This window comes from Seriola aureovittata, chromosome 4 (assembly GCF_021018895.1).
Source record: "Seriola aureovittata isolate HTS-2021-v1 ecotype China chromosome 4, ASM2101889v1, whole genome shotgun sequence".
NCBI lineage: Eukaryota > Metazoa > Chordata > Actinopteri > Carangiformes > Carangidae > Seriola > Seriola aureovittata.
In genome coordinates, this window is record NC_079367.1 from 25,916,379 (window position 1) to 25,935,721 (window position 19,343).

At 42.3% G+C, this 19,343-nt stretch overlaps 1 protein-coding gene across 17 annotated transcripts in view; it reads left to right on the top strand.

Moving 5' to 3' along the window:
• ryr1b (ryanodine receptor 1b (skeletal)) overlaps positions 1 to 19,343 on the top strand; it is an 80,640-nt gene that overhangs the window by 20,478 nt on the left and 40,819 nt on the right. For all 17 annotated transcript variants that reach the window (XM_056374778.1, XM_056374784.1, XM_056374783.1 and 14 more), the window contains 42 exons: positions 2,292 to 2,366; positions 2,454 to 2,532; positions 2,681 to 2,793; positions 2,900 to 2,999; positions 3,297 to 3,393; positions 3,497 to 3,571; positions 3,756 to 3,912; positions 4,056 to 4,220; positions 4,432 to 4,553; positions 4,791 to 4,977; positions 5,360 to 5,495; positions 5,606 to 5,701; positions 6,078 to 6,196; positions 6,467 to 6,600; positions 6,935 to 7,176; positions 7,274 to 7,466; positions 8,164 to 8,380; positions 8,458 to 8,562; positions 9,130 to 9,233; positions 9,349 to 9,432; positions 9,525 to 9,684; positions 9,951 to 10,098; positions 10,233 to 10,438; positions 10,748 to 10,922; positions 11,095 to 11,303; positions 11,392 to 11,738; positions 12,204 to 12,339; positions 12,584 to 12,744; positions 13,057 to 13,219; positions 13,342 to 13,428; positions 14,432 to 14,658; positions 14,939 to 15,383; positions 15,461 to 16,033; positions 16,185 to 16,385; positions 16,657 to 16,768; positions 16,867 to 17,010; positions 17,377 to 17,650; positions 17,931 to 18,048; positions 18,178 to 18,310; positions 18,616 to 18,710; positions 18,803 to 18,938; positions 19,025 to 19,208. In XM_056374778.1, the coding sequence (XP_056230753.1) occupies positions 2,292 to 2,366; positions 2,454 to 2,532; positions 2,681 to 2,793; positions 2,900 to 2,999; positions 3,297 to 3,393; positions 3,497 to 3,571; positions 3,756 to 3,912; positions 4,056 to 4,220; positions 4,432 to 4,553; positions 4,791 to 4,977; positions 5,360 to 5,495; positions 5,606 to 5,701; positions 6,078 to 6,196; positions 6,467 to 6,600; positions 6,935 to 7,176; positions 7,274 to 7,466; positions 8,164 to 8,380; positions 8,458 to 8,562; positions 9,130 to 9,233; positions 9,349 to 9,432; positions 9,525 to 9,684; positions 9,951 to 10,098; positions 10,233 to 10,438; positions 10,748 to 10,922; positions 11,095 to 11,303; positions 11,392 to 11,738; positions 12,204 to 12,339; positions 12,584 to 12,744; positions 13,057 to 13,219; positions 13,342 to 13,428; positions 14,432 to 14,658; positions 14,939 to 15,383; positions 15,461 to 16,033; positions 16,185 to 16,385; positions 16,657 to 16,768; positions 16,867 to 17,010; positions 17,377 to 17,650; positions 17,931 to 18,048; positions 18,178 to 18,310; positions 18,616 to 18,710; positions 18,803 to 18,938; positions 19,025 to 19,208 (7,034 nt within the window). The remainder of the gene's footprint in view (positions 1 to 2,291; positions 2,367 to 2,453; positions 2,533 to 2,680; positions 2,794 to 2,899; positions 3,000 to 3,296; positions 3,394 to 3,496; positions 3,572 to 3,755; positions 3,913 to 4,055; positions 4,221 to 4,431; positions 4,554 to 4,790; positions 4,978 to 5,359; positions 5,496 to 5,605; positions 5,702 to 6,077; positions 6,197 to 6,466; positions 6,601 to 6,934; positions 7,177 to 7,273; positions 7,467 to 8,163; positions 8,381 to 8,457; positions 8,563 to 9,129; positions 9,234 to 9,348; positions 9,433 to 9,524; positions 9,685 to 9,950; positions 10,099 to 10,232; positions 10,439 to 10,747; positions 10,923 to 11,094; positions 11,304 to 11,391; positions 11,739 to 12,203; positions 12,340 to 12,583; positions 12,745 to 13,056; positions 13,220 to 13,341; positions 13,429 to 14,431; positions 14,659 to 14,938; positions 15,384 to 15,460; positions 16,034 to 16,184; positions 16,386 to 16,656; positions 16,769 to 16,866; positions 17,011 to 17,376; positions 17,651 to 17,930; positions 18,049 to 18,177; positions 18,311 to 18,615; positions 18,711 to 18,802; positions 18,939 to 19,024; positions 19,209 to 19,343) is intronic.

The following is a 19,343-nucleotide window of genomic DNA, read 5'->3' on the forward strand; positions in this document are numbered from 1 at the left end:
TACTGTTAAAAAAATGTTGTATTGTTGTAGTGATCAAGATTTTATACATTTATGTATTTTTTTCTAATAATTACAGCTGCATCTGTCCTATGATTGAATTAGCTAGCCTAGAATATCAGACCTAGCCATGTGTCACAATGCATCGTTCATTTGCATTTCATGCAGAAATAGCACAGCCCTTATACCCTTATCATAAATATGACCCCGCCTTGCTTGATGTACCTTTTGTTTCAGCACATTGTTCTTCGTTAGTCTTTGACGACGTTCTGTTTCCCCTTTTAGACAAAATGTGTTTTCTTAAGCCAAGTTAGATGATGGTACTGATGGCTTGTTATCAGGCAAGACTCATCTAACATGGCTCAGACATGGAAATCCACACTATATTTAACTTCTTAATATGGATGAAACTTGTTTGGTGGACAACAAGCCGAACGTAGGTCATATCATATAATTCTGATGTATTTGCAGCCATCTATCAATCCAGGCTCACTCTGTTAGTCCCTCTGAATCAACGACCCAGCTTTTGTAGGCTCTCAATTGTTTTTATCAACATTCAACAATCAGATAGTGAGAAATCCAGCTTAGAAGAACACATCGCAGCATATTTATCAGTTCACCAACCTACGCGACCCTCAACCAACAACAATGTGAGGCAGACCCAAGATGTATTGTGTTTTGGTGTAACTCACTTTTCTAAGAAACCCTCTTGTTAATTATGTTGCAACTACTGCCCTCTCCACACATAGTTGATAGCAAAACATTGATACCCACCCTCTGGGATTGTCAGCAGGCACTCTGGGATATTTTGGAAAGCACAAATTGAAAAAGTATCTCAGGCAAGTTCAGGGAATGTGAGTGCAACAATGTACAGTATTTAAGATAACTTATTGAGGAAATATAATAATTCAGAAGTCAAAGATGGCACTAGCATTTAGTTCTCAGATTGTCCGTACTTTGCATAATAGTTAACTTTGTATACCAGTCTACCAGATGGTCAGATTTTAGTACCTTGTTGGCGCGTATAGTTTTAGAAGAATATGGACAGAAAATATCAGTATCATATTTCAGATGAAAGAAACCTCATTTGGCTGAGGTTAGCGGAACTTAAGCTAGTTTTAAGAGATGCTCTCTAATTGCAGCATTTTATTAGCTGCATTATTGTGGCTAGTTTGGCCTGAAGAGAAGATGTGGATGAGCCAGAACTTTCTAATGGTGAGCAGGAGGATGAGAATAGCATGGCATTCAGCCCAGCAGAGGATCTGGATAGAGGGAAACTGGATACCCCAGAACTCTGGACAGGCCTGTTTAACTCATAAAACACACACACACAGACACACACACGCACCCCACCACCACCTGTCCTAATCATGCCTAGTGCTAATATGGACCAGGGCGAATGGTATAGTGCAACTCCTTGACATACCTGCCCCTGACTCGCCCCAGTGGATTACGGGTGCTTAACGCAACATAAAGGCTAAGCGTTATCTTCCTGTTGCCTGAACTTGATAGTTGTTTTGGCTAACCTATCTACAACTGCCATCAGTAATTGTGTTTTCTTGTTTCATCCTTGCTGGATGTTGAGAAAAGGTAGGATGGCTTAATGTGTTTGCCTTTGTGTGAGATTGTAATGTGTGATGACTAGATTCAAAGTTTTAAGTTTGTTGTTCGTTGTGTAAGACTTTATCAGTCACATCATCGTGATACCTTCTCTGGAAATTGTGATTTACAGCAAAATATTGTCCCAGTTTCACCAGTATCTCATCCCTGCTTTGTTAATGATGCGGTTCTTATTGTGTTTTCTCCTTCTATTTGTATAAGAATGGACCCAACAAGTTGTGTATCATTTCTGTTTTGGGAAAAAAGTTACTGTACAGGGCTGTGAAGCCTTTAATTAGTATTGGAAAATCATTTTAATCACATACACTTAGCCCGTCTGAGAGAATAGATAAGGGATATACTTGGAGTACACAGTGTATGCTTCATATGCAACATAAACAGTAATATTAACATACAGCAATGTTAAATTCAACACACAGTGCTACATATAACATAGAATTATAAAGTACAGTCTCAACAAACACAAACGTGTCAACAGAAGTTGGTGATGATTTGTTGTGATCCAGTCATTTACAGTTACTGTCCGTTTGAACTCCTAATGTATTCTTCTGACTCCTGGACCTTCAAAAATATTTTCTTGTTTTCCTCCCTTTATGATCAAGGTATAGTTAAAGACTATAGTCAGTCATATCAGGCTGGTGCATTAAATATTATTCTGTCTTCTACCACTCCAGTCGTCCCAAGGTGGAGGTCATCGTACCCTCCTGTACGGTCATGCCATCCTTTTGAGACACCACCACTCAAGCATGGTAAGACTGCTAATTACCAGTTTGTTTACTGTTAAAAAAATTTTGACAAATTTCTGGTCACGTCCTGAATAAAAACTTTCTCCCCAGTACCTGAGCTGTTTGACAACATCGCGCTCACTCACGGACAAGCTGGCCTTCGACGTGGGCTTACAAGAAGATTCCATTGGTAGAGCCAAACTTTGAGATCCTTTTTAAACATATTAGTGAACTTTTTTGGTTTTTTGCTTAAAGATACTTTGAGTGAACATATCAGTTGCAAGTGTCCATCTCCGTGGGGAAATTTAGGTAGGTTTGTGCTCTTGTTCTTCTTGCAGGTGAGGCATGTTGGTGGACCATTCATCCAGCCTCTAAGCAGAGGTCAGAAGGTGAAAAGGTCAGGGTGGGTGACGACCTCATCCTTGTCAGCGTGTCCTCTGAGAGATACCTGGTAAGACTCCTCATACTCTGTCCACTTTGCTGTTACACAATGGGGGGATTTAGCCATAATATAACCTCTGCTCTTTTCCAATCTTTTTCTTGTCCCCTGTCCTCAGCATCTGTCCTATGCCAGTGGAGATCTGATGGTGGATGCCTCCTTCATGCAGACTCTGTGGAACATGAACCCAATCAGTTCAGGATGTGAACTAGCTGAAGGTACAACCTGCTTCTTAAACTTTGGAAACACACAGTTCATACGCACACATGTAGAAACACACACACTTATACGTAGATAATCTACACATTTCATAGTCACAGAATTTTAACTGTGAGCATATGAAATCCAGAACAAGGTACTTTTGGGGGGGGGGGGGGGGGGGGGATCTGCCAGTGTGTGTTTAACATATACTATACATAAAGAGAAATTTACTCACAGATTCATACACACATATTCACACAATAGACACAATATACACGATATACACTCATTGTGATGTGTGGTCCTCTTCTTAGGGTTTCTGACAGGAGGTCATGTTCTAAGACTCTTCCACGGGCACATGGATGAGTGTTTGGCCATCTCCACGCCAGAGGAAGGAGAGGAAAAGCGCAGGTGAGAAGAACGAGATATAAAGATCTACACTATATAAAGAAGATATAAAATATCTTGTGAATCCGATATGACTGTGTACGTGTCTTCCCTGACTCTGCTGCAGGATGGGTCACTATGAAGGCGGTACTGTTTGCAGCCAGGCTCGATCCCTGTGGAGGTTGGAGCCTCTCAGAATCAGGTGATTGTCCCCTTAAGGCCTTTACATAATGAAGATTAACGGTGCTAACGGTGTCTGTTTGGTTACCTGTTCACACACTTAAAAGGTTTTTAACAACAATCACTTTTGTTTATATTATTATATAGTAGAAATTAAAAGACTTTGGCATCTTAATTGTATTTTTTTTCTTGCTTTCTTCCTGCAGCTGGAGCGGTAGCCACATGAAGTGGGGGCAGTCTTTCCGTATTCGCCATATCACCACAGGCCGGTACCTGTGTCTGGATGAAGAAAAGGGCCTGTTGGTGGTCGACCCAGAGAGGGCCAACACCAAACTATCTGCTTTCTGCTTCCGTGCTTCAAAGGTTAACAATTACAAAAATGAACAGATTGAGTTTCTCTGAACTCTTGCCTTTTGATACTCTGTTATTATGCATTGATATCCTCACTCACTGAACTCGCTGTCATTTTCTCCCACCTATTTGTTCCTCCTGGTTCCCCTGAGCAGGAGAAGGTGGAGGTGGCTCAGAAGCGTGATGTTGAGGGGATGGGCATTCCAGAGATAAAGTACGGAGAGTCCATGTGCTTCGTCCAGCATGTCTCCACAGGCCTGTGGCTCACATATGCGGCCCTGGATGCCAAAGCTGCTCGTTTGGGAATGATGAAGAGAAAGGTAATAGAAGAGAGATAAATACTGTCGTAAAATAGCAATAAAAGCTGAGTTAGTGTGGGTAATTCTACAGTGGTGTTGTAGTAATAACTTTCAGACTCTTCAGATTCTTAACAACAGGGGACAAGATAAAAACATTGTATAGATGTTACATAAGGAGAATAGAAGACAGAGAGAACTCATCTGTAATATTATTATGTGTCTGTGTTTCCAGGCCATTCTGCACCAGGAGGGTCATATGGACGATGCCCTGACTGTGTCCCGCTCCCAGACTGAAGAGTCTCAGGCTGCTCGAATGATTTACAGCACTACAGGCCTCTTCAGGCAGTTCATCAAGTAAGAACATTTTCAAATGCAGGGAGGTGAGAAGAAAAATTCCTCTTTGTGACTGGATGCATTGATTTTTATTTATGTCTTACTGTGGGCATGAACCAGAAGTTACCTGTCATCTTCACTATGAGCTTACTTGTTTATGGTACAGCACTGTAACTGCATTTTTTATCTGGAACTATGAAGAGTGTCAAAAAATATTAAAAGTTTTAGATTTTTGTTAATTTGCTGTTGTTCTTCCAGGGGATTGGACTCTCTCAGTGGGAAGAACAAGTCACCAGGGCCTGTGTCGCTCCCTCTGGAGGGGGTCATCCTCTCTCTTCAGGATCTCATCTTCTACTTCCGTCCACCTGAGGAGGAACTGGAGCACGAGGAGAAACAGACCAAGCTCCGCTCCCTCCGCAACCGGCAGAATCTCTTCCAAGAGGAGGTAATCTGCATGCTGCCTGCACAACCTCACACACCCTCAGACTCTCTATATCTATTGATTTTTACCGTCTGTTCCTGTTACTAAGATACATTCACTCTGCAAAAGGGAACTTGCACTTTTGAGCCTGCTGAGGACATTTGTGACCTCAAACACACATCTCATGCACATAAAACATGTACTTGCTTTTATAACTTGTGCTTAATTACATTTATTCCCTGTAGGTTCACGATAATAAACCTATCCTGCCAAGCTAAACCTTGATCTAACTTTAGCCAAATCCAAGCCAAGTACAGTTCAACTCTAAATTCAGCAAGAAATAACACAAAGAAACAGAATAATAATGTATGCACAATCTTTCTGGTCCCTGTGTTTTTACTCTCAGGGAATGATCACCATCGTACTGGAGTGCATTGACCGCCTGAATGTGTACAACACCGCTGCTCACTTTTCTGAATTTGCCGGGGAGGAAGCTGCAGAGTCCTGGAAAGAGATTGTCAACCTCCTTTATGAGCTTCTGGGTAGAAGAATTACTATAAACTCTGTAGATACAATACAATGTAATAAAATGAAATACTGTCTTTACTGAACGAAGTAACATTATTTCACTCCCCGTGTGTCCACTGAACAGCTTCTCTAATCAGGGGGAACCGCTCTAATTGCGCGTTGTTCTGTGACAACCTGGATTGGCTGGTCAGCAAACTGGACCGTCTGGAGGCCTCCTCCGGTATCAGATGCATCTCACTCACTCACTGATACACCCACTGGCCACGAATTAGAGTTGTTCTTTAGAATTGACTAATTGCTGTTAAGGGTTGGCTGCATCTAGTGTAGGTTTTAGATACAGCTTCAACGTTTTGTACTATTGTGAGCTTGTCAGCCAATGTCTAGGCTGAAGACCAAACATGATTTGGGTGAATCTTTTTGCACTGATTTTAATTGGCAGTGTTTTATGTAGTAATTTATTTTCTAGCAATTTTTTTTCTTTTGAACCATATTGTTATTCATGATACGTCTTAAATTACTCACATCATTACATTTTTACACGTAACCCTCTTAAGAAAATGCTAAGAATTTGTCATATCTCCTCTTTATACATTTAGGTATTCTCGAGGTGCTGTACTGTGTGCTAATTGAAAGCCCTGAGGTTCTGAATATCATCCAGGAAAACCACATTAAATCTATCATCTCTCTCCTGGACAAACATGGAAGGAACCACAAGGTTTGTCGTTTCTCATTGCCAGGAACAGGGTGGGAAGGTAACATTAGCTGGCAGCAAAATAATTGGCTTCACCTGACAGGTTTTCCCACATTACCAGACACTTTTGTAGGTGGTGATTTTGAATGTTGCAGCATCTTGAAATTGTATTTGCCTAATAAAAACGTTTTGTTTTGTAATTCCATCAGTGATTGTAGCCAGTGGATGAAAGTATGAATTGTCTGCTCTGCCACATAAAGATGATTGTAATGTCTGTCTCGCTCCTGCTTTCAGGTCCTGGATGTGTTGCGCTCTCTGTGTGTGTGTAACGGTGTCGCTGTGAGGTCCAACCAGAACCTCATCACTGAAAACCTGCTTCCGGGTCGTGAGCTCTTGCTGCAGACTAACATTGTAAACTATGTCACCAGGTACTTAAACTTCTGTTAACTTGCTCTACAGTACAGAAAGTACAGAGCGGTCTTTTCTGTTTTTTAATATAAAATTCTAAGACTAAATTTAAAAGTCATTAAACTCTCTGTCTCTTAACTTATTATCAGATCCTTTTGTATAATTTTGATTTATGATTTATGCTCTTCTACTGTTTTTGCTCAGGCTCTTTGGGCTTCTCTGTTGTCTGGTTGTATTTAACTGTGAAGCACTCTGTAACTTTGTTAAGAAAAGTCCTATATCTATACAATTATTATTATAAATGGCTGTTGTCTGTAAAAGTTAATTTTGATTTCTTTTCTCCTCTCTCTGCAGTGTAAGGCCCAATATCTTCCTGGGTACATGTGAGGGATCCACGCAGTATAAGAAGTGGTACTATGAGATGATGGTAGACTATGTGGAACCCTTTGTAACGGCACAGGCCACCCACCTGCGTGTGGGCTGGGCTATGACCGAGGGCTACAGCCCCTACCCTGGAGGAGGAGAAGGCTGGGGAGGAAACGGTGTGGGAGATGACCTCTACTCCTATGGCTTTGATGGACTTCATCTATGGTCAGGTAAGATTAAGGTCCCCTTACTTGTTTTACTATATTATTCACCATGATGCTCTGTGTCTTGTTATATGGCTTCCTTGCTCTCTGCTCTGCCGCTCAGGTACCGTAGCCCGGCAGGTGGCTTCACCCAGCGCGCACACCCTGGCTGCTGATGATGTCGTCAGCTGCTGTCTGGATCTGAGCGTGCCCAGTATCTCCTTCCGTATCAATGGCCACCCAGTTCAGGGCATGTTTGAAAACTTCAATGTGGATGGCCTCTTCTTCCCTGTCATCAGCTTCTCTGCTGGAGTCAAGTAAGTGTGAAACATAAATAAAGTGTGTTCCTGTATTCAATTTTTGTCTTGTTTTCTGTTGATCAGTTTAATCAATTTGCATGTTAATTTCTTTATTTAACCAACACAACAGGAAATTACTGTAACAAGTAAAAATGCAATGAAATGATGCAGGGGTAGAGGCTGATTTACCTGTTACGCACAAGGTTGTCAGTTTTTAAAATTGCGTGATTTAATTCCAATTTGCGCCTGACGAATGTGGGAATACACACAGAGAACGTTGAAATGATCCAAAAAATTATTAAAACTGGCAGAATATTTCAGATGATTGATAATGCTCAAAACAGTTCTGCATTTTAAATAACTATTAATTCTTTCCATTTTAATTCTATAATTCTTATGATTTAAACCCTTTAAATTATCCTCCAAATAATCTCTCTAAAACCTAGTGTCTTGTCTTGTCCCCCGAAAGAGATTTTACAGCTACTGTGTGTAATCGTTCCTGACAGTGCTGAAATGGGGCTTACGCTGACTTATGAGAGCAAGGAGGGAAACACAGGCTCAGGGATCGGCACAGGAAATCAATGTTTTCTTTATTATGAGTCTTATAAAGATCAAGACGCTGTTTCCATAAAGTGCTTCAGTGGTATATAAAGATCTCTCTGTCAAAGGGATAAAGGAACTGATAATGGTACTGACTGCGTTTCTGTCACCTCAGGGCTCGGTTCCTCCTTGGTGGTCGTCATGGAGACTTCAAGTTCATGCCCCCTCCTGGCTATGCCCCGTGCTATGAGGCTCTGCTGCCTAGAGAGAGGATGCGCATCGAACCCATCAAGGAATACAAGCACGACTTCAGTGGCGTCCGCAACCTGCTGGGTCCCACCCAGTCCCTCACCCACACCTCGTTCACCCCCTGCCCTGTGGACACTGTCCAGGTAAAAGCTCACAACCTAAAATCAGACTTTCAACTTTGAAGTTTCTTTTTCTTTGCTGACTTTCTGTTGCTGTATAGATTGTGTTGCCGCCCCACTTGGAGCGTATCCGAGAGAAGCTGGCAGAGAATATTCACGAGCTCTGGGCCGTCACTCGCATTGAGCAGGGCTGGACCTACGGGACTGTGAGTATGAAGTCAGCATTGCAATACAGAAGCAACAGTGTAGGAATATTGATTTGACAACCTGATTTAGATGATTTGTAGCTCTTGAGTAATATCACAAATATTTCAGGGGCCCAGTTTGTAACTCAGTGTTATCATTGTGTTTTATCTACTATTCCTTGAATTTTAAACCTTCAGTGATTAATGTCTTCAGTTGTAACAAAAAGTATGAGAACAATTTGAATTATACCCATTTCAAATAGTTTGGTAAAAATACAGGGACACTGAAACACACCCCTTTTTTAGGATGAAATAAATGTACTGTAGGTGACAGAAGTGTGGATATGGTGGATATATTTATTTTCATTTTCTATAAAGGTCACATAGTTGCATAAGAACACATATCACTGATTTATAACACATATAACACAACGCAACAAGAGCCCTGAGACACACGAGAGAGATGAAATGAAAGAGAATTACATTCCCTGTGAACTGTGATATATGAATGTCTTTTGAATTAAATTAATTGGTGAGTTCTTTTTTTTTTTTTACCAATGAGTAACCTACCATCATCTTCCTCTACAGTTCAGGGATGACAACAAGAAACTCCATCCTTGCCTGGTGGACTTCCAGAATCTCCCTGAACCAGAGAGGAATTACAACCTGCAGATGTCTGGCGAGACTCTGAAGTAAGTTGGTAATTAAGTTCTGTAGAGGTTTTACTTTGAGAGATGTGAGGGTCAAAGGAGGAATTTTATTTCCTTGGACCCTGTTGGTGATACCTGTATCCTTGTTGTCCCACAGGACTCTCCTGGCACTGGGTTGCCATGTTGGTATGGGTGACGAGAAAGCAGAAGAGAATCTCAAGAAGATCAAGCTACCCAAGACGTACGGCGACAAGGATATTTCTGTCTGTATAAACTGACTTTCTGCATTATCTTTTATGTATATCTAAATATACTCTTTGGTCTCTTCTCTAGCTATGTGATGACCAATAGTTACAAGCCTGCCCCCCTTGACCTCAGCCATGTCAAACTGACACCAAACCAGAACCAGCTTGTAGAAAAACTGGCAGAAAATGGGCATAATGTTTGGGCAAGGGATCGGGTACGACAAGGATGGACCTACAGTATTGTGCAGGTAACCATTTTCCAATCCTTTTCCAATCCTTAATAAATCCTTTATTTATATTTTTATTTCTTTTTTTTTTTTGTGGGAAAGCCTTGAGTTGACTTTGTATAATTAATTTGTATTAACTAACAATATCAACCAAATAACTGTGTATAATCCAAATGGGGTTAAGCCATGCTGCCTTTCTAATGTTTTCTTTGACAAATAATCATAACCATTTGTAAAAAAAAAAAAAAAAGTTTTGTAATCAACTTGTATTCCCTTATGCTCCTCAGGACATCTTAAATAAGCGAAACCCTCGTCTGGTACCTTACAACCTGCTGGATGAGAGAACTAAGAAAACCAACCGAGACAGTGTTAACAACGCTGTCCGCACTCTCATTGGCTATGGCTACAACATTGAACCTCCAGATCAGGAGAGCAGTAAGTCAGCTTACCTCACATAACATGTGTTGAATGTGGAATATCATGCAATTGCAAACCTCTATCCCAGGGCATCACCAGTACCTCCAGCGTTCTTAATCTTATCTGTCAACTTTCCCTCTCTTTCCCTGCAGCTGGCCATGGCCTTGAGAACATCCGCGGGGACAAAGTACGAATCTTCAGGGCAGAGAAGTCGAACGTTGTCACCCAAGGAAAGTGGTACTTTGAGTTTGAGGCAGTGACCACGGGGGAGATGAGAGTGGGCTGGTCACGGCCTAATGTCCGCTCTGACACCGAACTGGGAGCAGATGAACTGGCCTATGTCTTCAATGGCAATAAGGTAAGTCTGCATCTTTTAGGTTCATCTTAAATCAGCACCAGTCCAGTTTAATAAAGTGCTTGTCAAGTTATGTAGTTATGTAGAGTTAGTTATATGAGTTAGATAGATGAGGTATTTATTAAATGATGATGATGCATTTATGAAATAAACCAAACTCAATGTTTAGATAGCTAGAAAAAAGTCAAGTCAACATTCAGTCGAGTTGCACCAAGACAAATTGAAAGGAAATATGAAGTTGTATTTTATAGATCATTTATTGAATTTGAAGTTATAGTTTGTTGGTAATTTATTGGATGAAACCCTTTCCAGGCTCAAAGATGGCACATTGGCAATGAACCATTTGGTCGCCAGTGGCAGTCTGGTGATGTGGTCGGTTGTATGATTGACCTCACTGAGATGAACATCATGTTCACACTCAATGGAGAGATGTTGATCAGTGACTCAGGGTCGGAAATGGCTTTCAAAGACATTGAAATTGGTGAAGGTAAGAGTTTATGGTCGTTTGACCTTATTGGATCCGCATTATTATTATAGTAATTGAAAGGCAGTATCTCTTGGCATAAAAACTGTTTGATATAAATTTCATACATCAGGACACCTTAACAGCAATTTCAAAATATTTTAACCAATTACTTTACTGTGATTTTACCCCTCAGGTTTTATCCCGGTGTGTGCCCTGGGCTTGTCTCAGGTTGGAAGGATTAATCTTGGTCAGAATGTCAGCAGCCTGCGCTACTTTGCCATCTGTGGCCTGCAGGAAGGATTTGAACCATTTGGCATCAATATGAAGAGAGACATCACAATGTGGTTCAGTAAAAGTTTGCCCCAGTTTGTGCCTGTACCTACGGATCACAATCATATTGAGGTAACTACTCAGTGACATCTTTAATGTTTAATGAAGCTAGAACTTAAAACTGGATAATTTATTTTTCTTTAAATGTGTTGTCTATCAGGTCTCCCGAGTGGATGGGACTGTGGACAGTGCCCCGTGTCTGAAGCTGACCCATAAGACCTTTGGCTCACAGAACGCCAATACCGACATGATGTTCCTCAGACTCAGCATGCCCGTCCAGTTCCACGAGACCTTCAAGATCCCAGCAGGCACCACCCCTCTCACCCGTGCCCTCACCATCCCAGAGGAGGAAGTGGTAGTGGTGGAGCCCGACTCAGAGTTTGAAGTTCTTAAGAAGTCTGCCAGCCGCAAGGAGCAGGAGGAGGAAAAGAAGGAGTCGTCTGTGCCTAAGGAGATCTCTGTGGAGAATGAGAAAGACACAGTGTCAGAAAAGGGAAAGAAAAGAGGGTAAGCATGGAAGGTTATTTCTTTAGAGGAGAGGAACCAGCCTTCACAGGGTTAAAGGTGCAGATAATTATGTAAATAATTCATCCATTTTCTCAGTGTGAAGCAAAACATTGGTCAGACAAGAGCTTCCCAGTCCTACTAAATGAGACCTTGAGGAGTTTTTCAATTGGCTGTCAGTTATGATTATTTTTCAGCCTGCAGGGAGTGATAATTTAAAACTTGATATTGAATTACAAACTGTCTCCTAGACAGCATCGTATGAGTCTTCCATCCAGCAACAGCTAGACTCAACTCAGCAATAGACAATTTCTTTTCTCTTTTTTTCCAGTTCATTGATTGACATTATGCGGTCTATGTGCTTCAAAAATGACTTCAGTATTACCAGGCAGTGAGCAAAGTTGCTAAGTGCAGCCTTAAGATTTAACTGTCACTAAACAAAACTCTTTTATCTTCTGCGTGCATTAGATTTTTCTCCAAGGCTAAGAAGGCTGCCATGACACCTCTCGCCCCTCCTCCCGCACCTCCAACGGTGCCGCGTTTGGTGGAAGACGTGGTGCCTGACGACAGAGATGACCCTGAGATCATCCAAAGTACCACCACTGTGAGTCCAACATTATGTTCTGCTGATGCTAAATTTATAGTGCTTGTCAAAATGATCCCTCCAGTGTGGCAGAAATCCAGGGATTAGGCTGGCATGATTTGCTGAATAAGCCTACTGGGTGTTAACATTAGCTTGCGTCATACTACCAAAGTTATGAAAGTATCTGTAATCCTTTGCTGCCTTTACTCAGATATTTTCTTCTTGTAGTTGTCTTATTTTCTCCCTGGTCTTTTTGTATTTTCAGTATTTCTATTCTGTGAGGATCTTTGCTGGGCAGGAGCCCTCAGGTGTGTGGATTGGCTGGGTCAGTCCTGACTACCACCAGTATGATCCATCCTTTGACCTCTCCAAAGTCCGCAGTGTCACTGTTACCGTGGGAGATGACAGAGGCAACATACACGACAGGTTAGTCTTTCCTACGTGTAAATAGCAATTTATTTTCCAGCGCAATGGCAAATATTACAAGCTGATATAGTTATTATTTCTTTTTCTCTTGGTTTGAGATGTGAGTAATGTGATTTAGGTTTGCTGTTTCATTCATACACTGCTGGTGGTAAGGACAAACGGCAGAGAGAAATGACAAAGAAATATCGTTGTTGTCTTTGTCTTTTATTGTCTCTCTGTGATATGAAGCAGTTTGGATCAGCTGCATAGTGTTTCAACTGCCTTATTAAAGAATGAGTTGAAATGAAAAGTGTGTTTGCTCTTTCTTTGCAGTATGAAGCACAGTAACTGTTACATGGTGTGGGGAGGGGACCTGGTCAGCAATCAGCAGACCCGCTTCAGCCAGGAGGACATGGTGGTTGGCTGTCTGGTTGACCTGGCAACAGGTCTCATGACCTTTACAGCCAATGGAAAGGAGATAAACACCTTCTTCCAGGTAAGTGTAGTCACAGTACAGATTGTTTATGTATTTGTACGTGTTTTTCGGACTTGATTTCAAACTAGTTGAGATTGCTTATGTTACTGTGGAATTGTAAAGCCGGAGGTGTTTTATTTCAGGTGGAGCCCAACACCAAGCTGTTCCCTGCTGTCTTCGTTCAGCCCTCCAATCAGAACATGGTGCAGGTGGAGCTGGGCAAACTCAAGGTCAGAAACTTCTTTTGCTCATATGCTTCTGCAGCTACCTTTGCTTACTTCCTCCCCCCTTCAGACAGGTGACTCTCCTCCTCACCTGTTTTGAAAGTGGGTCAGATGTGGCCCAGCTTGATGGTGACTTAGTGTCTCTGTTGGGATAAAAATGAATTCACTGGCACTGATGTTTAGATCTCATTTAACCATACATCGATAAGAGAGAGAGAAAGACAAAAAAGACACAAAGACATATGGGACTGAGAGAGAGAGAGAGAGAGAGAGAGAGAGAGAGACTGTATAAAAGGCACATGTGAGGGCAAGGAAGAGAAAATGTGTGTGTGGACGTAAGGAGAGAAGTGAAATTGAAACTTAACTTTGGTAATTACCTCCACTGTGGTTATGTTTTCACGCTTGTCTGTTGGTTTATTTGATTCTTGGTTTGTCAGCAGGATTACATAAAAAGTACTAAACTAAAGGGATGGGACATGGGCTGGGAAAACACAAAATCTTTGTGGCAATTCAGTTAAAGGGGCAGATGCAGGAATTTTTTTTATCACTTTCCGCATTGTGATATAGAGCATTTTTTTCACATTTTTGTAATTTTCTCAGGAAATAATATTTGGATCTTGATGTATAAAATCAGAGGTATATAAATTTGGTGCAGATTCAGATAATAATCTGGTGGAAAAAAAGGTTTGCCCCTGGCGGAGGTATGCTCTCTACTGAGTGCTATTGCACTTACCTCATGTAATTCTGTGTAACTTTATGATTTATTATTTATCAGTTAAGTATATGGAACAGAGGTGCTGACTGGAGTCTCTGTTAACTGGGACAGTGAATGATAGGGACGTCAGCCTCTTGCTTTGATTTCCTGTACTTGCTTTATTGTCCTGTTTGTCATGTTAGCCTCCATCATCCGTTGCTTTCTCCTTTTTCAAATCCAAGTGTCTACTCGTCCTTTTCTTCTCTCTATGATTGTCTAAACCCTCCCCTCCTCTGTCTCTCTCGCTCGTATCAGAACATCATGCCCATATCGGCCGCCATGTTCCGCAGCGAGCGTAATAATCCAGTCCCGCAGTGCCCTCCCAGGCTGGATGTCCAGATGTTGACCCCGGTCGTCTGGAGTCGTATGCCCAATCACTTCCTCAACCCGGAGGTGGGCAGAGTGAGTGAGAGGTTGGGCTGGATGGTGGAGTGTACTGAACCTCTCATCATGATGGCCCTGCACATCCCAGAGGAGAACAGGTAGAGAACAGAGACAGTCTAACAGCAGGCAGGAATTGGCTCCCAACATTTCCTATGGATTCTTGCAAGTAATTTGTTTTGGTCAAGAATTTGCAGGTTAGCAGCAGATTCACTAACCCCCAGATATTTTCAAAATTTTGTTTGAGTTTGCGGGGGAGAGAAATTATATATATAGATATGGGTTATATATAAATATTTATCATGATTACGATATTTACTATGTACTCACCAGAGACACCTAATCAGTATTGATCTTTGAGTCTGTGTCTTTTTTACTCAGGTGTATTGACATCCTGGAGCTGTCGGAGCGTCATGACCTGATGAAGTTCCACTACCACACCCTCATGCTCTACTGCGCTGTGTGTGCCCTCGGCAACAACCGAGTGGCCCATGCCCTGTGCAGCCATGTGGATGAATCCCAGCTTTTCTATGCCACCGAGAACACCTACCTGCCTGGACCTCTCCGCAGCGGCTACTATGACCTGCTCATCAGCATCCACCTGGAGTCTGCCAAACGGGCACGTCTGGGCACCAACAGGGAGTTTATCGTCCCCATGACTGAGGAGACTCTCACCATCCATCTCTATCCTGATGCAAATAAGGCCCATTCTCTCCCTGGTGTTGGCCTCACCACCTGCTTACGGCCCAAGCTGCATTTCTCATACGTCAACTTTGTCGGGACCGACCCTGATCTGTACACCCTTAGTCCTATCTTCCCTCTACAAGTAAGAAACGAGAAAGATTGCATTGCATCGATAAAATTTTATTTCCCTTTTTGCTTATTTTTATGTTTCCTCCACAGGAGCTGAAGACCAGGGCGATTAGCATGTTAACAGAAGCTGTGCTAGACGGTAGCCAGGCCATGCGCGATCCAGTAGGAGGCAGTGTGGAGTTCCACTTTGTCCCAATCCTGAAACTAATTAGTACATTGCTCATTATGGGCATCTTCAATGATGAGGACACCAAGCACATCCTCAAGATGATCGACCCCAATGTTTTCAGTGGAAAGGAAGAGGAGGAGGAAGGAGAGAAAGTTCAGGAGGGTGGAGCTGCTGAAGGAGAAAGTGAGGAAGCGAAGGAGGAGGAAACGGAGGAGGCATCTGAGGCTGAGCTTGAGGATGAAGGGGTCGGTGATGAGGAAGAGGAGGAGCTGAAAGATCTGGCGAAAGCAGAGCGTAAGGAGGGAGAGGCTGAACCTAAGGAGGAAGGAGAAGAGGGGGAGAAGGAGGGAGAGGCCAAAGTAGAAAAAGTGGACGGAGAGAAAGCAGAGGAGGAGAAGGAGGCAGAGGCAGTGGAGGCAGAACTAAAGGAGGAGGAGGAGGGTCTGGAGGAAGGATTACTCCAGATGAAGCTGCCCGAGTCTGTCAAACTGCAGGTCAGTCTGACTTTTAAACACTGACCATTGTCCATCTGTAAAATGTCTGCTAATATTTTATATTACAGAATTCATATCATTAAAATATCTTTTACATTTTTACTAATTATAAGTTTGAAACTCTTGTTGCTATGTAACCTCCCTCTCTCAGATGTGCACGCTCCTGCAATACTTTTGCGACTGTGAGCTGCGGCACCGAGTGGAAGCCATTGTGGCCTATTCAGACCAGTTTGTCCACGATATTCAGAGCAACCAACGTATTCGTTACAACCTGTTAATGAGAGCCTTCACCATGTCAGCTGCTGAGACTGCACGCAAGACCCGCGAGTTCCGTTCACCACCACAAGACCAGGTACTAATTATTTTAACCAAGAACCGTCTTCATACTCACTAGATATGTGGTGTGGGGTTTGAATTTTGGATGGATTCGGATAATATTTCTCCCACAAGTTATACGTTGACCCCAGATTTCTTAGGAAATTGAGAACTGATATTGAACACATTCTGTTGTCTGAAAGACCATTAGAAACCTCAGGTAGTAAACGAAAATGCCTCATGTACAAAGAGATGGAAAAAACAGACAAAACATGCTGATGGTTTGCCTTACTGTGGTTCTCTTCAAGGTTCTTTTGCTGACCAACTTTAAACACGGTCCAGAGGATGAGGAGTGTCCAGTACCTGAGGAGGTGCGAGACACTCTGGGAGAGTTCCACAATGACATCCTGCTTCACTGCGGTGAGAAGTTCTTTAAAGATCCTGTGTATTGTTTACCTTGCACATGTAAATGTTTTTTTACGTGGGGTTATAATGCAGTATTGCCTTTTTACACATAGGTATACATGTTGAGGAGGAGGCAGAAGAGGAGGAGGTGGACACCTCGCTGAGTGGCAGACTCTTCAGTCTGGTGGACAAGATCAAGAGCTTGCGCAAGAAAGAAGAGGAGGAGAAGCCAGAAGTTGAGGAGGAGCTGAAACCCAGTAAGATTAACAGCCTATGAAATTACCTATGAAATATGTGATTTTGATTTGATTGGCATTTCTCACAGACAACCTTTGTTCTTTAATAGTTCACTTTCAATTACTTTATATCAGGTTTTCACTGCAATTTTTGTGGCCTAAATGCTGCTGCAGAGCCTTTCCACCCTAAAATTATGGGGCAGCTGATTTTGAGTAATTTGGGAAATGGAAAGGGACAATATTCATAACAAAAGATAGAGACTTTACAGAAAATGGACCATCAGCTGCTTCAGTACAAAAATATCAGAAATATCAAACTCACCTTTTAAAAAAATCAAAGCAGTTGAATATAACTTGATGAAACTCTTATTTTTCTACTTCACCAAGGCACCCTTCAGGAATTGATTTCCCATACCATGATCCACTGGGCGCAGGAGTCCTTCATCCAGAACCCTGAGCTGGTGCGTCTGATGTTCAGCCTGCTCCACAGGCAGTATGATGGCCTGGGCGAGCTGATCCGGGCGCTGCCCAAAGCCTACTCCATCAATGCCGTGTCTGTTCAGGACACCATGGACCTGCTTGAGTGTCTGGGACAGATTCGTTCACTGCTTATTGTCCAGATGGGCCCAGAAGAAGAGCGGCTCATGATCCAGAGCATCGGGTCAGTGTGGGGGTGGTGCATTGAACCCTGTAGTGTACGCATCTCTTACTGTGATAAAGATGTGAGATGTGATATTATATTTTCCTGTCAATAATATATTAGTTATTTATGCTTGTGGCAGCAGTTTTCAGTTAGTTCTAATTTAACTACTGCTGCTGTCATTTTATTTTTGTGATTTGGATCTATGATATTTCATTCAATCTGCAATTGTTTTCTAAAATGTTGTCAGAACTTAAACAGTTCAAATAATCTGACTTCTGTATTTTTCATTCTGATTCAGGAACATCATGAACAACAAGGTGTTCTACCAACACCCCAATCTGATGAGAGCTCTCGGTATGCATGAGACCGTCATGGAGGTGATGGTCAATGTGTTGGGCGGAGGAGGAGACTCAAAGGTATCTGGGGATTCTGTTTAATTATGTCACTCAGTCTAACCAGACTAATTGAGGGGTGCGTTGGACACTTGCCTTGCACAGCACATACCACAGTAAACAGAAAGTGTCTTTTTTACTTTTTCTCTCCAGGAGATTCGATTCCCTCAAATGGTGACCAACTGCTGTCGTTTCCTGTGTTACTTCTGTCGTATCAGCCGACAGAACCAGCGCTCCATGTTTGACCATCTGAGCTACCTGCTTCAGAACAGCGGCATCGGCCTGGGTCAGTGTCAGCCACCTATGTACAGTTTGCTGTACTGTTCATGTGGAAAACTTTTTTCAGTTTTTATTTTAAGAAGTGGATTTATCTGTATTAAAATTGAATATTGAAAAGCAGGATAAAATGTAAAGATCACCAGAGTTCCTGTTTATGTTAAACTGCAGTGACACTAATTTTAATGCACGAGAAGTCGGAAAAATGAAGATAAATTTGTCTAAACATTTTCATTTTGAAAAATCTAGAATGATAAGCTTGTAAATTAGTCAAAGAACAAACAAACACAGACTGTGTTCATTTTATATTTGCAGGCATGCGTGGGTCCACACCTCTGGACGTGGCCGCTGCCTCCTGCATTGACAACAATGAGCTGGCCTTGGCTTTGCAAGAGCAGGATCTGGAAATGGTTTGAGAAAATAAAAAATGACAAGATAGAAAAACATGAAACACACGAAAAGGTACAGTGAACTTATCTTATAATCTCTCTTGGTGATGTAGGTGGTGACGTACTTGGCAGGCTGCGGACTGCAGATGTGCCCAATGCTCATGTCTAAGGGTTACCCTGACATCGGCTGGAACCCCTGTGGAGGAGAGCGATACCTGGACTTCCTCCGATTTGCTGTCTTCGTCAATGGTCAGCCCCCACTCATACAACGCTGACATTTGTAGTTTTGAGTTGTTTGTAGCTTTCACTAATATTTGCACACGTGCTCCTCACAGGAGAGAGCGTGGAGGAGAACGCCAATGTTGTGGTCCGTCTGCTCATCCGTCGACCTGAGTGCTTTGGCCCGGCCCTGAGAGGAGAGGGCGGGAATGGTCTGCTGGCTGCCATGGAGGAGGCCATCAAGATCTCAGAGGATCCAGCAAGGGATGGACCCACTGTCAAAAAGGACAGACGCTTCATGTGAGTGACGGCACAGTAGATGTGATACTTACACGTATACAGGCTATTCACCTTTAAGTTTGTAATTGTAAAATTAGATCAACCTGCACCGTCTCACTCAATAAATAACAACTTTTACAAATGAACTAATCGACC